At 37.7% G+C, this 16,131-nt stretch overlaps 1 protein-coding gene across 1 annotated transcript in view; it reads left to right on the forward strand.

Moving 5' to 3' along the window:
* The window catches only part of LOC119067720 (chitin deacetylase 1), a 73,907-nt gene extending 60,319 nt beyond the window's left edge, over positions 1-13,588 (forward strand). The window contains exons 6-10 of the mRNA XM_037170837.1: positions 11,906-12,043; positions 12,114-12,195; positions 12,430-12,815; positions 13,089-13,330; positions 13,404-13,588. Of these exons, the coding sequence (XP_037026732.1) occupies positions 11,906-12,043; positions 12,114-12,195; positions 12,430-12,815; positions 13,089-13,330; positions 13,404-13,522 (967 nt within the window). The 3' untranslated portion in view covers positions 13,523-13,588. The remainder of the gene's footprint in view (positions 1-11,905; positions 12,044-12,113; positions 12,196-12,429; positions 12,816-13,088; positions 13,331-13,403) is intronic.
* Positions 13,589-16,131: the final 2,543 nt, after the last annotated feature.

A 16,131-nucleotide genomic window follows, 5' to 3' on the forward strand; every position in this document is an offset into this window, starting at 1 on the left:
TAAGAGTCTTAAAACAATATGTGATGAAACGGCAGCACAAGCCGATAAAGGGCCGATTAAAAAACTGATTACTGCTCCGGAGTCCAGAGATCATGTGCTACACGATGGAATTTTATTTGACTAAAATCCGTCGAGCAAAAAATTAATTATTTTTCTGATGACATTGGTTTTGTTGCAGCGACATCTGTCAATGAGATAGTGAATCGTTCTCTATCTGTAGAGTTTTGATTGAATAGAGAAAGAAGAACTGATGTCGTAAACCCTATCCCAGATGATTTGATGGAATGAATAAAATGAATTTCAATTGAAATTGAACTCGGCGCAAATTCGATTTTCTGGAGCCTGGAGCGGTATGAGTTTTCTATGTTATAAATTTCTCTTTCTCTGTTCTACTCTCGCTTCGCTATTTCAAGCAAGATGTCCCCGCAATAATCAAATGTCGGCATACAGCCAACAGACGGATGATTAAATTGTTTATCTGCTAGCGCGAAAAACAGATAGGTAATAGCTCCATTAGCTATCTGTTTTTAGGGATGTAATGTGGGTTTTCGCACACGCAGATAAAATATAATCCCTAACTGCTTCCAAATTGTTATTTTGGCACTAGGAATTGTAGCCCTTGCCTTGGGCTCGGGGTTTAAACTTCCCATTGGCCAAAATAAAAATTTGGAAGCAGTTAGGTAATGTTCTATATTCGACCGAAGTAATTCGTATAACAATCGTAAGGCTTGAGGTTGACCTGAACCGGATTCATGACCCGAACCTGAAAAATTATTTCGATTTCAACCCGAACTTGACCCGAACTTGAATTTTCGATGTCGGGTTTAACCCGAACCTGACCTGAACCCGAAATTGTTCAACCCGAATTTGACCTGAACCTGAATTTTCAATTTCGAGTTCGACCCGAACCTGAACTGAACCCGAAATTTTAAATTTAATCAGGTCGGGTTCGGGTAACCCGCAATTTTTGACTTTCTTTAGTGTAATAAACGCTCAAAATTTCGGGTTTTTCGAACCCGACCTGATTAAATTATCGGAAATCATGGGCGCGCGTTAGCATAGCGCCCGTGACGCAAGTCCTATTACTAGAAAAAAAATTTAAAAAAATTTTTGTCGTAGACTGCAGAACCATATATACAGCAAATATTGAAGTTCTACAATTCAAATCCAAATGACTCCAAATTAGCTTCAAAAAAAACTAGGCGTCCGTACGAGTTCAACGAGCTATCACACGTTCTTGTAGCTTAAAATTTGGCCACGCAATAAATCTTCCAAGAAGCCACTATCCCATACATTTTGGTCTATTACAGAACTTTAAACGAAATGAAAAAATTCTACGTTACTTTGTGGTTTGTCCGTCCGTCCGTGTTTCCAGTTATAGCCTATCTCCTAAAGTCTTCTTTAGAATTTCTTGAAATTTTGGGAGTAGATTCTAGTCGTCATTCTAAGACATTCCAGAAAAAAATTTTTGGGGGGAACGGGCCTCGTTTGGGAGCTAGCGCTCCTTGAAGTTCCCATATAAGTCCCATATAAGAACACCTTTAAGTGTGTGTGTGTGTGGATTTTTTGAGTGTGAAAATTTGAAAAAAAATTTTTAATGTTGGGCAGTAGGAAAAATTAAATTTGGTGTATGGTTGGGCAGCTGGAAAAATTTGATCACTTTCGGTGTATGGTTGGGCAGCTGGAAAAATTTGATCACTTTCGTTGTATGGTTGGGCAGCTGGAAAAATTTGATCACTTTCGGTGTATGGTTGGGCAGCTGGAAAAATTTGATCACTTTTGGTGTATGTTGGGCAGCGGGAAAAATTTGGTCACTTTTGGTGTATGTTGGGCAGCGGGAAAAATTTGGTCACTTTCGGTGAATGTTGGGCAGCGGGAAAAATTTGATCACTTTTGGTGTATGTTGGGCAGCGGGAAAAATTTGGTCACTTTCGGTGGTTTTGGTTTTGGGTTATTTTCGACATAAGTGAGGTGTTCCAAGGTTGGCTCCTAAATTTTGGGATGACATATGATTCCTCTAGCACTTGCTAACTTCCATGGGATTTCTCGATGGATTAGGGTTATTTTCGATATAAGAGAGGTGTTCCAAGGTTGGTTCCTAAATTTTGGGATGACAGATGATTCCTCTGGCACTTCCTAACTTCCATCGGATTTTTTGATGGATTCGGGTTATTTTCGACATAAGTGAGGTGTTCCAAGGTTGGCTCCTAAATTTTGGGATGACAGATGATGATTCCTCTGGCACTTCCTAACTTCCATCGGATTTTTTGATGGATTTGGGTTATTTTCGACATAAGTGAGGTGTTCCAAGGTTGGTTCCTATATTTTGGGATGACAGATGATTCCTCTGGCACTTTCTAACTTCCATGGGATTTCTCGATGGATTAGGGTTATTTTCGATATAAGAGAGGTGTTCCAAGGTTGGTTCCTAAATTTTGGGATGACATATGATTTCTCCGGCACTTCCTAACTTCCATCGTATTTTCGATGGATTTGAGCTGCAGTCGACGTGAGATGCTTACAAAACTAGTGACCCTTACCCCTAAACTTCCAAAAGAACTGATATCCCCCAAAAAACCCAGAACGGTAAATGTGACGCAAGTCCTTGTTTCTACTTACAAAATAACTGATATCGCTGAGGGTGACGCATTCTGCGTCTGTACGTAAACTTTTTATCAACCGAAAAGTGACCCAAAAAGTTTCAGAAAGAAAATTTGACAAAAAAAAATTGCGTCACAAAGTGGCAGATGTTGAGGTAACCATGGCTATGAAAATAGGACAAAATCCGTCGTGAAATAATGGAATTTAAACGGAAGAAGGCCGAATCATCTGTCACTTTGTGACGCAATTTTTTTTTTGTAAAATTTTCTTTCTGAAACTTTTTGGGTCACTTTTCGGTTGATAAAAAGTTTACGTACAGACGCAGAATGCGTCACCCTCAGCGATATCAGTTATTTTGTAAGTAAGATAAAGGACTTGCGTCACATTTACCCTTCTGGGTTTTTTGGGGGATTACTTATAGTCCTGAGATCATGCGCTATATTTGACTGAGATCCGTCGAGTAATAATTTAATTATTGTTCTGTTGACATTATATCGACACTGAAGAGTTTAGAGTTCTTGTTTAACTACAAGGTGCTTGCCGATCTTAAAACTGAACAATGTTCAGTGAACATGCCTATAAAGTGAAGATTGGTTTCTTTACTATGTCGCTGCCATGACAATATGTTGCGATGTTCAATTTAGACCATGATTTAGAAGGTCAAACAGATTTTGCCTTCACAGAAAGAAGTAAATTTTAAATAAATCAGAAAAAATCTTTCAATTCGAATGTGTGAGTAGACATAGAAAATAGCTTTGAATATCCTTCCTTTACATCTTTTGTTTCTGTATTGCGGTGTCATCACTCAACTGCTCATTTTCTTTAAAAAGCGTCGGTCGTTGAGTCTGCTCTAACAGTTAATCTGTGCACAGCACATTGTGAGTCTCATTGCCGAATAAACGTTCAATTCGAATCGCTACATATATTCGGAATAAAAATGCTTATTTCTCGGACGGAGAAATTTGAAGAAACTATGCGATAAGCTGAAAATATAAGCACTAAAACAAAGCTTTTAACCTAATTTCGTTCCTAATAGGAAAGTTGTAGCGTATGTAATGTACTTTGCATTTTATTCGTTCAGCTATTTTCTTAATGAAAATAATCTGTCATCGACAAAGTTTTACTTACTTAAAACTGTTATGCCATTAGCTCCGGTTTTTTCCTCTGCTTATTTTGCTTTTTTAACTGGTGCTACAAAATTTAATCTTAATTTTGAATTCTCTTTTCATTCTGTTCGAAGCATATCTTTGATGAATACGTACTGGAACAGGAAGCACGTTAGTGCAGTATATGAAAGATAAAATGATTTGGAAAAATATAACTAATTGCCGCTCATTTATATAAATAGCCTGAACAAATCGAAAACAACGAAAATGTAATTTTTCTTCAAGCTCAATTTCGTTTGTTTGCGATAGTAAATGAAGGCAAATATAATTTTATTATACCATCAGTCTGTCTCCGTTCGGAATCCATATGTTATCTCGAGTAGTATGTGCTTTGCTGCAGAGTTTTCAACATTCTTTTAACCCGATTCAACGTTCCCTTTTTTCGCTCTCTTATATTTTTGTGCCGAAAAATGCATATATGCGAATTGTGAATGAAAAACGAAAAAAAAAAGAAGAAAACAGAAATGCTCCCCGAACCGGGATATGTAGCTAAACATAACAAAACAACACATACAATGTTTCGAGTACAAACTTTGGCTATTCTATTCATAAGGCTCTTCTTTTTCCCATAAAATATTTTGTTTGCATTTGTAATATTTTTAGATTTTCGGTTTTATTGCAATTTGAGCTCACCAGATTTTCATCGTATATTATAGAAATGTACAAAATTGTCTGACGATATGGCGTACTGGTGACCAAATAACGAATAGGATTTTCGTTCTGTTTTTTTTTTCTTCTTCTCTTTTCGTTCTTTTATGAATATAATTCTGGTGAAGATTTTTGGCAAAGATTTGCTTATACGTGGTTTTGGGTGAATAAGCTGCAGAGATTTTCCGAAAGAATATCATTATAATTCATATTTATTAAATTTGCGGACAGGAGAAATGTATTTAAACGTAAAGCTTTATGGGCAGTGTAATGACGTGCATATTAATTATTTCGCTGTGGAAACAAATAAAATAAATTTTGACTGTATAGACCACTGAGAAACTATTATAACATTCAGATACGTTGTTCCATTCGGAACTACTGCGAATCTGTGTTATAGATCAAACTGGTATTTTTTAACTGAACCTACTTTTGATGTAAACAGTTTAAATTGCACTGTTCGTTTTACTTGAATTTCAAAATTACATAAACGGTTTCGGTTCGGTTCAATACGAAATGTCGTCATACCACCATTGTACAGAGAATTGATAACCGCTGTTATCAGAACAAATTCCTAAGGGAGTATTGTATCCAGAATTTCGTGATCATAAAGGTGTACTTTTATAGTAGGATGGACAAACTTTTACTTTCATCTCTAAAACAATCACAATAGAAACCAAACTGTCATTCCATTGAAAAACAACCTGCCGAAATCAGACATATTTTTCATCACAGACCTAAATATACCACCTCATTTCCACAAGATGTCAAAACTGACTTCAGATATTTTTCCACCTTATGGACTTTACCGGTAAAATAGTTGTATAACATTTACCGATAAAAGGTTTGATTGAAATTTACCTGTAAAGGATGTGGATGAAACTTAAACTTACCTGTAAAATATTTGTATTAAATTTACCAGTAAAATATTTGTGTGAAATTTACCGGTAAAATATTTGTTTGAAATTTACCGGTAAAATATTTGTGTGAAATTTACCGGTAAAATATTTGTGTGAAATTTACCGGTAAAATATTTGTTTGAAATTTACCGGTAAAATATTTGTGTGAAATTTACCGGTAAAAGATTTGTGTGAAATTTACCGGAAAATAATTTGAATGAAATTTACTGGTAAAAATATATTTGAAACTTACCGGTAAATGTATAGTTTTAGATGAGGCTAGTCGATATATTCAAATAAAAATGTGCAAACGTTTAAGAAACCGTAGAAAGTCTGGTCACATTTTTATGTACAACCCCCAAACGATAAAAATAATAAGCAATGAGCTCAGCAAACAGCAGCTCTTAACAAAACGCATGTTAAAATTAATGGAGCACATCAAACACTAAAGTATTACACTTGTCGTCTGTAAAATGTACCATCCCAACTCTCATGCATCTAACAAGGATGAATTGTAACATTCATTTGAATTGTAACGAATTTTCGATGCATATATATACATAAGTTGGATAGCGTAGCGCAATTGCACGGTTTCAGTATACATTTCTCACTCAATTTTCCATCTTGTGTTTTTCAAACATTTCTCTGGTGTTTTTTCATGGACTGTGAACACATCTTTATAGTGAAACTCGTCTACATAATTTAATTTTACTCATTTGAATCAAAATTAAAAAGAATGTCACCCTCGCTTTGATGTCTGTCGTATTTGTACTCAACTTTGTATTCTTGTTATATTATAAACATTTTCTTTTATCTTTCGTCTTACCGCATTGAGGTTACATCACCTTTTCTAACCGCTGCTACTTGTTTCCTTTGAGTACAATTTCCTTTTCTCCACTTTTCAATTTTAATGATTTAATTTGTTGATTGTAAAATGAGAGAAGTTAAGAAATCGCTTTGTAAGCTCGCGTTAAATCCTGGATGGATTATTGAAAAACAATAGTAAATTGTTACACACGTTACTGCAGCTTCAAAATTGGCCGAGATATTGAACTTCGAAATATTGATGTTTGTTTGAAAATAAGCAAAATTTCGTTTTTTCAGACAACTGAAATCGCCTACGGTAGTTAGTTAGTTCCTATGGAAAAGTGGATCCAGCAACTCCTAAACGTTTCTGTAGATTTTCCTGAAATTTTGGTTATAGGTAATACGTTGGTAATAGGTTGGTTCCTAAATTTTGGGATGACAGATGATTGCTCTGGCACTTCCTAACTTCCATCGGATTTTTTTGATGGATTTGGGTTATTTTCGACATGAGTCAGATGTTCCAAGGTTGGTTCCTAAATTTTGGGATGACAGATGATTTCTCTGGCACTTCCTAACTTCCATCGGATTTTTTTGATGGATTTGGGTTATTTTCGACATGAGTCAGATGTTCCAAGGTTGGTTCCTAAATTTTGGGATGACAGATGATTGCTCTGGCACTTCCTAACTTCCATCGGATTTTTTTGATGGATTTGGGTTATTTTCGACATGAGTGAGATGTTCCAAGGTTGGTTCCTAAATTTTGGGATGACAGATGATTGCTCTGGCACTTCCTAACTTCCATCGGATTTTTTTGATGGATTTGGGTCATTTTCGACATGAGTGAGATGTTCCAAGGTTGGTTCCTAAATTTTGCGATGACAGATGATTGCTCTGGCACTTCCTAACTTCCATCGGATTTTTTTGATGGATTTGGGTTATTTTCGACATGAGTGAGATGTTCCAAGGTTGGTTCCTAAATTTTGGGATGACAGATGATTTCTCTGGCACTTCCTAACTTCCATCGGATTTTTTTGATGGATTTGGGTTATTTTCGACATGAGTGAGATGTTCCAAGGTTGGTTCCTAAATTTTGGGATGACAGATGATTTCTCTGGCACTTCCTAACTTCCATCGGATTTTTTTGATGGATTTGGGTTATTTTCGACATGAGTGAGATGTTCCAAGGTTGGTTCCTAAATTTTGGGATGACAGATGATTTCTCTGGCACTTCCTAACTTCCATCGGATTTTTTTGATGGATTTGGGTCATTTTCGACATGAGTGAGATGTTCCAAGGTTGGTTCCTAAATTTTGCGATGACAGATGATTGCTCTGGCACTTCCTAACTTCCATCGGATTTTTTTGATGGATTTGGGTTATTTTCGACATGAGTGAGATGTTCCAAGGTTGGTTCCTAAATTTTGGGATGACAGATGATTTCTCTGGCACTTCCTAACTTCCATCGGATTTTTTTGATGGATTTGGGTCATTTTCGACATGAGTGAGATGTTCCAAGGTTGGTTCCTAAATTTTGCGATGACAGATGATTGCTCTGGCACTTCCTAACTTCCATCGGATTTTTTTGATGGATTTGGGTTATTTTCGACATGAGTGAGATGTTCCAAGGTTGGTTCCTAAATTTTGGGATGACAGATGATTTCTCTGGCACTTCCTAACTTTCATGTTGAGGAAAACCCGAATCATCTGCCACTTGTGACGCAAATTTCTTGTTGTAAAATTTTCTTTCACAAATTTTTTGAGTTGATAAAACTTTTTCGTACGACGCACAATGCGTCAATGCGTCACCCTCAGCGATATCAGTTATTTTGTAAGTAAGATAAAGGACTTGCGTCACATTTACCCTTTAAGGGTTTTTCGACTGATTATTATTACCAGCGAAAACGAGACCACCGGAAACTAGTTTTAACGCTAACGTCCGTGTATGAAAACAAGTTTCTGGCGAGTAAAGTCTTTCTCTCGAAATTGGAAGCTACCGATCAATAAATCAAGAGATATATTCCCGTCCGAGTTTAAAAAAGCTGGCTAAGAGACTATCAATAACTTTAAGATAAGTGTTTGTCACCTCCGATGAACTCGGAACGCTGTGGGTTAACGTGAATTTTCGTATCGACAAAATTTCCTATGCAACGTTCTTGATCACCGATGAACCACGACTAACAGTTTTTAAATACCATCCAATGTGTGTACAACCACGATGACTTTTATGTCATAATCTCCGTAGATAGAATACCCTATTGGCGTAACGAATTATCCGTGACAAATTTCGTTCATTTTTTTTTTTGGTTTTAAACAAGAAGCTTACTCGAGAAGCCTTACCCAGAGAGAGAAACATATCCCACATATTTATTCCGTTTTATAACGAGGAGTCTGGCACACACCGATCCATTCGTAAACTGTGTATAATGCAATACAAACTTGGAATGGAAAGAACAATGGCGATGAGCGAACGAGTGCCATTTAGACGAGACTGTATCATTTGATACTGTCCTCATTAATATTATTATGACAAATTATTGTATAAATTAGGGTTAAGGCAGAGTCTTTCGCAGCATTTTGTATTCACCACCCTAACCACTTTTCTACTTACTTTTTTTGTGCAATTTTTTTTTTCTATTTTATTTTTGAGAACATAATATATAGGAAAAAAAAGCTACATAATATTTCGACCAAAAAAGGGATGTTTTTAAATGGATTACGAACATAAAAAGGATTGTGCCCGCTCCAACGGCACTCTATGTTATACGTACAAAAGTAATTAAAAACTTTTTAATGACTTTACCCCTACCTCTTTGACGATACATTTATATATACCTATGGCTGTATCCTTCTTTTTTTTATAACGAAAAAATTTATTGGCTTTTTGTGTGATGTACACGAGAACGTTCAATTATTTTTGACTATCATGTTAAAGTTTAATTGCAAACTAAATAGTCGAAACTTTTGTTTTGTGCAACTAAAAACAAGGCATCAGAACAGTCGGAGCGTTTGCTGCGACTTAGACCCGTACAACCCGTAATCCTATTTCGTCCGCAACCATAATACGTCCGTAGCTCTAATAAGCCCGGAACCCTAATACGTCTACAACCCTCTAATGCGTCTGTTACCAAAATGCAAGTCAAGTTGGGCATGGTCAAATTTACTGAAAGTGTTCATTTTTAAAATTGCGCATAGCGCAATTACGAAAGCCCGTACGAAGTACCTGTCAAATAAAACCAACAATTTACGACATTATTTTAGAAACCCAAAATTTTTTGCCAACTTTCCATTGGGTATTCAATTACCTTCCATAAAAAACTAAATCTAGCAAAATCGGATGAGATTTACTCGATTTATGTGCAAAAAACACTTAGGGCCGAGTAGCGGCCTTAGTCCAAGGGCCCAAATTTGAAACTTTTTTCGCCACGTTATTTTCGGTATTCAATTACCTTCCATAAAAAACTAAATCTGGCAAAATCGGATGAGATTTACTCGATTTATGTGGAAAAAACACGTAGGGCCGAGTAGCGGCCTTAGTCCAAGGGCCCAAATTTGAAACTTTTTTCGCCATCATTCTATTCGGCATTCAATTATCTCTCAAATGAAACAAAAACTAGCAAAATCGGATGAGATTTACTCGATTTATGTGCAAAAAACACTTAGGGCCGAGTAGCGGCCTTAGTCCAAGGGCCCAAAATTGAAACTTTTTTCGCCACGTTATTTTCGGCATTCAATTACCTTCCATAAAAAACTAAATCTAGCAAAATCGGATGAGATTTACTCGATTTATGTGCAAAAAACACTTAGGGCCGAGTAGCGGCCTTAGTCCAAGGGCCCAAATTTGAAACTTTTTTCGCCATCATTCTATTCGGCATTCAATTATCTCTCAAATAAAACAAAATCTAGCACAATCGGATGAGATTTACTCGATTTATGTGCAAAAAACACTTAGGGCCGAGTAGCGGCCTTAGTCCAAGGGCCCAAATTTGAAACTTTTTTCGCCATCATTCTATTCGGCATTCAATTATCTCTCAAATGAAACAAAAACTAGCAAAATCGGATGAGATTTACTCGATTTATGTGCAGAAAACACTTAGGGCCGAGTAGCGGCCTTAGTCCAAGGGCCCAAATTTGAAACTTTTTTCGCCACGTTATTTTCGGCATTCAATTACCTTCCATAAAAAACTAAATCTAGCAAAATCGGATGAGATTTACTCGATTTATGTGCAAAAAACACTTAGGGCCGAGTAGCGGCCTTAGTCCAAGGGCCCAAATTTGAAACTTTTTTCGCCATCATTCTATTCGGCATTCAATTATCTCTCAAATAAAACAAAATCTAGCACAATCGGATGAGATTTACTCGATTTATGTGAAAAAAAACACTTAGGGCCGAGTAGCGGCCTTAGTCCAAGGGCCCAAATTTGAAACTTTTTTCGCCATCATTCTATTCGGCATTCAATTATCTCTCAAATGAAACAAAAACTAGCAAAATCGGATGAGATTTACTCGATTTATGTGCAGAAAACACTTAGGGCCGAGTAGCGGCCTTAGTCCAAGGGCCCAAATTTGAAACTTTTTTCGCCACGTTATTTTCGGCATTCAATTACCTTCCATAAAAAACTAAATCTAGCAAATCGGATGAGATTTACTCGATTTATGTGCAAAAAACACTTAGGGCCGAGTAGCGGCCTTAGTCCAAGGGCCCAAATTTGAAACTTTTTTCGCCATCATTCTATTCGGCATTCAATTATCTCTCAAATTAAACAAAAACAAGCAAAATCGGATGAGATTTACTCGATTTATGTGCAAAAAACACTTAGGGCCGAGTAGCGGCCTTAGTCCAAGGGCCCAAAATTGAAACTTTTTTCGCCACGTTCTTTTCGGTATTCAATTACCTTCCATAAAAAACTAAATCTAGCAAAATCGGATGAGATTTACTCGATTTATGTGCAAAAAACACTTAGGGCCGAGTAGCGGCCTTAGTCCAAGGGCCCAAATTTGAAACTTTTTTCGCCATCATTCTATTCGGCATTCAATTATCTCTCAAATAAAACAAAATCTAGCACAATCGGATGAGATTTACTCGATTTATGTGGAAAAAACACTTAGGGCCGAGTAACGACCTTTGAGCCCTCCCAACAAGCTCGCGTTGCATCCTACACAAAAACAATGTTCAGCAACTTTGTTCTACTCGTCAATACCTTTCATTTGATATATCACAAGCAGCTATTGCGTATTTCGGTAGATATCGTCGAAAGACTGAAAAACACCTATAGGGCCCTAGCTCTGGAAGGGCCGACCCTACCATGCCCATTTTCGAACTTGACCTTACTTTTGTCGATACCAATCGGGAAAAAAAAGAATTTTGAAAAAAGGTTGTGATTTGCTCAAGCTAGAGGGGTCACAGACGGACGGACGGACGGACGGACATTTTTTTTATTGCGAATTCGTCATCTATGAACATAACCAAATGCTTTGCCCTTACTGTCTGCTTCCAATTCGACGTGTTACAAACGGCATATTAATCTTATAAGCCCCCAGTACTTCGTACGGGGCTAAAAACGACGAAATTTTAATACCAGATGGAGAATGAACCTTGTGTACTACACACACACACACTTTACTAACCAACCCAGGAAAAGTTGAATTTTATGTTCTGCAGCCCGCCCCAGAAAACTAAAATTCTTCGCACAAATTATTTCCGAAAATGTACAGCTTTTAATGAGATGAAATTAAAGTAATTATTTCTGCTTTTTCACCACGGTTCGTGTATTTTATTATGTTACAGTAACTACCACCAAATTCAAAGTCTCGCCTACGAACAGCACGAAATGGCAACGGAGACGATATCCATGCAGCAAGGGCTCCAAGACAAAGGATACGAGGAATGGGTCATTGAAATGATTGGTATGAGAGAAATATTGAGGTATTTTAAGTGATGTCGTCGATAAAATACAGTTGACTACAGCCGAAGTGTCTTCATTATTATCTTACAGACAATTTTCCAACGTAACCGCAAACGATGTTGTTGGTATGAGGGCACCATATTTAAAACCCGGCAGAAACACTCAGTACAAGGTATGTGTAGCAATGTTTCGGAGAAATATTGTTAACCGACTGTAACAATTGAAATTCTATGTTCGGAATGGCAATATTTGCAATTCATAACTCGGAACAAATAACAATCATACTTCGTCAGTTAAAACGATAACATAATCAACATCTGATTGACTTCGACGATATATGAGATGTTTCGGCGTATGTCAATGTTATATTTTGTGTTGATTTAATATGTATTATTGTTTGATGTAGGTCATCGAAGACTTCGGTTACATATACGACAGCTCCGTTACTGTTGAGCCGCAGGCACTTCCCGTATGGCCGTACACTTTAGATTACAAAATTCCACACGAATGCAAGAGTGGTACATGTCCGTCGAAAACGTTTCCCGGAGTGTGGGAGGTGCCATTGAATGCACATTACATTGAGAGTTATGAGGGTGGTCATTGTCCTTATTTGGATCAGTGCGTTTTGCATAACCATGATGAGGATGATGTATTTTCTTGGTTGCAAGAGGATTTTGCTAGACATTATGAGCAAAATAAGGCACCGTACATGATGGCTTTTAAATCGAATTGGTTTCAAATTAAAGAGCTGGAAAATGGACTGGGCAAATTTTTGGATTGGGCGTCATCATTGTAAGTGCATTTGCATTAGTTGTTATCCGATCGATATGATTGCTTTTGCGGTCAGACTGAAGCACTTTCGGAATTAATATTAAGGATTAAGATGATGAGTTGTAGATGGGTATGTTGAAAGTTTTTGAATCGAATATTTGTTCATTGGCTTTCGATACCGGATTACAAGCAGAATTAAGAGAACGACCACACCGTCTGGCATAATTGTCTGCGGGAAATTTTTGTGAAATATTTTCTCATTCCTCGTTCTCTTTTCATTAAATATAACAACAGACCGGACGTATGGATGATCACCACAACTCAAGCACTGACATGGATTACCGACCCAAAGCCCCTGAAAGTTATCAATGCCAAATATGATGCATGGGACTGTGAAAAGAAGCCAAACAACGTACAGAAACCGTGTAACCTTTCGAATAAATGCGCATTGCCCTTCAAAACTCAAACCTCAAACGTTACCGACACGAGGTATATGGAAACGTGCAAAGACTGTCCGAATCAATATCCGTGGTTGGGTAAGACATGCCGATACAGTCTCTTGTTTGCGCATTGTTACAAAATTTGGATTTTTTTTTTTAAATTGTTCAGGTGACGCTGAGGGCACTGGCATTCTGGGCCGTGATAATTATATTTATTCGGTGCATCGGCTACCGATATTGATGTCGACGAGCCAGTTCGGAGGAAGTAGAGAGCACAACAAATTTTAATAAGACTTTAAATTATTTTTGTTTCGCTAAGCCTTTATTTGTTTAATAAAAGAAAAGTCGATCTATGTAACAGTCTTTTGGAGGTCGGAGCGGTTTCCTATTATTTTTTACCCATTTTTTTTGTGGCCACCGAGAATTGAAATACGACGGACTTCCATATCGATAACTAGATTGAAATGTCCAATATTTCCACACCAGTTTAAGAGTGTTATCGCCAAATCTTCAGGTGATTGGGGAACAAGCGGTCTCCGATTTTAATGAGTGATAGCTCGTTGGATTCGTCTTTCAATTCTGTTATAGTAGCTTTTAATTGTCTTCGGCAATTGCCTAAAATCGATGGTATTTTACGACAATTTTTATGGTAAAGTGGTACACCCGTGGATTCTTCTTCTGCAATCCTTGTGTTCGTGGTAGCTGGACAATCCATAATGACATGTAATGGAGTTTCTTCCTCTTCGCCACATCTTCTGCAAAATTCCGATTCTGTGAGTCCCATTATGTGCAGATGTTTGTTCATTTTACAATGACCGGTTATTGCACCGATGATAAGCCTTAGGTCTTCTCGTGATTTATTTAGCAAGAAATTTGTATTTTTAAGTTTTGGTCCATCGATTATGGTTCTGCTATGTTTACAGTTGGTGAGGTTTTCCCATTGTTCTTTATGTTTTTCTTTGTAGAACTTTCTGATAGTGCCTCTTTGCGTCATGTAGGTCAGTCCTAAGACTGGTGATGGGCCACAAAAAGTGGTTTCGCTGCCTAGACGTGCTAAACTATCGGCTCTTTCATTACCCTCAATGTTACTGTGCCCGGGGACCCAGTGAAGGTTGACTTTGTTATTGTTGGAAAGGCATTGCAGTGACTGCATGCATTCTATTATAAGTTTTGATGTAAAGCAGTGGGAGTTTAAAGCTTTGAGTGAAGCTTGACTGTCTGAACATATGTTAATGTCTTTATCTTTGACATCAAGAGAGGTCATATTCTTGCATGCTTCAGTGATTGCACAGATTTCAGCTTGTGTGATAGTGGCATAGTTGTCCAGTGGTTTTGATATGTCTAGCGTGAGTTCGCTAGAGGAAGACTCCAAAGCCAGAGCTCGAGTCCGTCTTAGATCCGTCTGTATAAACGTTTATGTCTAACGGTTTAAACGGGTTATTAACTTCCCAAAAGTCTCTTGTCGGGAAGTTGACACTATATTTTTTATGAAAGACGTATTGAGGGGTGCACTTATCGGTGTGCATAGCTAATTCAGGAATAGTTACTTCATGCTTATCAATAATGGTTGCATGTCCATGATTACTGCTTTTCCAGCAGTTTACATTTTTCAGCCTTATAGCAACGATTGTGGCTTCTTGCTCTGCAAATAACTCTACTGGGAGAATGTTCATTAGTACTTCCAGCGATTTGGTGAGTGTAGATTTCATAACACCTGTGATGCCCATAAGGATCATCCTTTGTACGTGTTCTAGTGCCATTTTTATATTACCGGCTTTTGCCTTGTGATACCAGACATGGCTACCGTAGAATAGTATTGGTCTAATGATGGCAGTGTATAGCCGGTGGACGACCTTGGGCCTTACGCCCCAAGTTTTTTCCAAAGGCAACTCTGCATTGCCAATATATTTTCGTTGCTTTTTTAACTCTTTCCGAGACGTGTTGTTTCCAAACTCAATTATTTTATCAAGTATTACTCCTAAGAACTTGACTTGGTTCTCTAAAGAAAGTAGTACACCGTTCAGCTTAGGTAGTTTAAAGTTCCTCGCTTTCCTGGCGTTGGTAAAAAGCACGAGTTTTGTTTTCTGTGGGTTAACTGAGAGGCCCGTGCTCAGTGCACCATTTTTCCACTATAGAAAGTGCGGAATTCATAAGTGAGCTCAAAGTACTTTCGAATTTACCAATGATCAGGATGACCAGATCATCCGCAAAACCTTCCGTATTGAACCCAGCACTGTTCAGTTCCTCAGGAGGCTATCGATCACCATATTCCAAAGGATAGGTGAAAGAACACCACCCTGAGGACAACCTTTTATCCACTATTTCCATCTCTGCTCGAGCTGATGAAATTAGCCTTAATCGATTCTGCTCTTTAACATAAACTCTATCCATTTCTATCACCGTTCCATCCACATTGAAGTGTTTGGCGGCTTTTTTGATGGATTCGTAGCTTATGAGATTGAAGGCACCGACATATATCTAGGAACGCTCCAAGAGCGTGTTCTTTAGCTTTGAGCGCTTGTTCTATCTTGCTTACTACGTTGTGGATGGCCGATTCCACTGACTTGCCTGCTACATATGCATGCTGCTTGACGTGCAGTGGTTTTCTGTCAAGGGCTCATCTCTTATATATCTGTCTATCAACCTTTCCATAATTTTAAAAGAATGGATGTGAGACTTATAGGTCTGTATGCCTCAGCTACAGAGTACGTTTAGCTTTCCCGGCTTGGAGATAAATATGACTTTCACTTCCTGCCAATTTTTGGGGATGTAGGCGAAAGCCAGACTAGCTTGAAATAAGCTGACCAGAGTAGGAATTAGAATTTTCACCCTGACTCTCTTATAAGAGCTGGTAAAATCTGATCCACTCCAGGAGATTTGAATGGTTTGAAGGTATT

The sequence above is a fragment of the Bradysia coprophila genome (assembly GCF_014529535.1).
Source record: "Bradysia coprophila strain Holo2 chromosome X unlocalized genomic scaffold, BU_Bcop_v1 contig_128, whole genome shotgun sequence".
NCBI lineage: Eukaryota > Metazoa > Arthropoda > Insecta > Diptera > Sciaridae > Bradysia > Bradysia coprophila.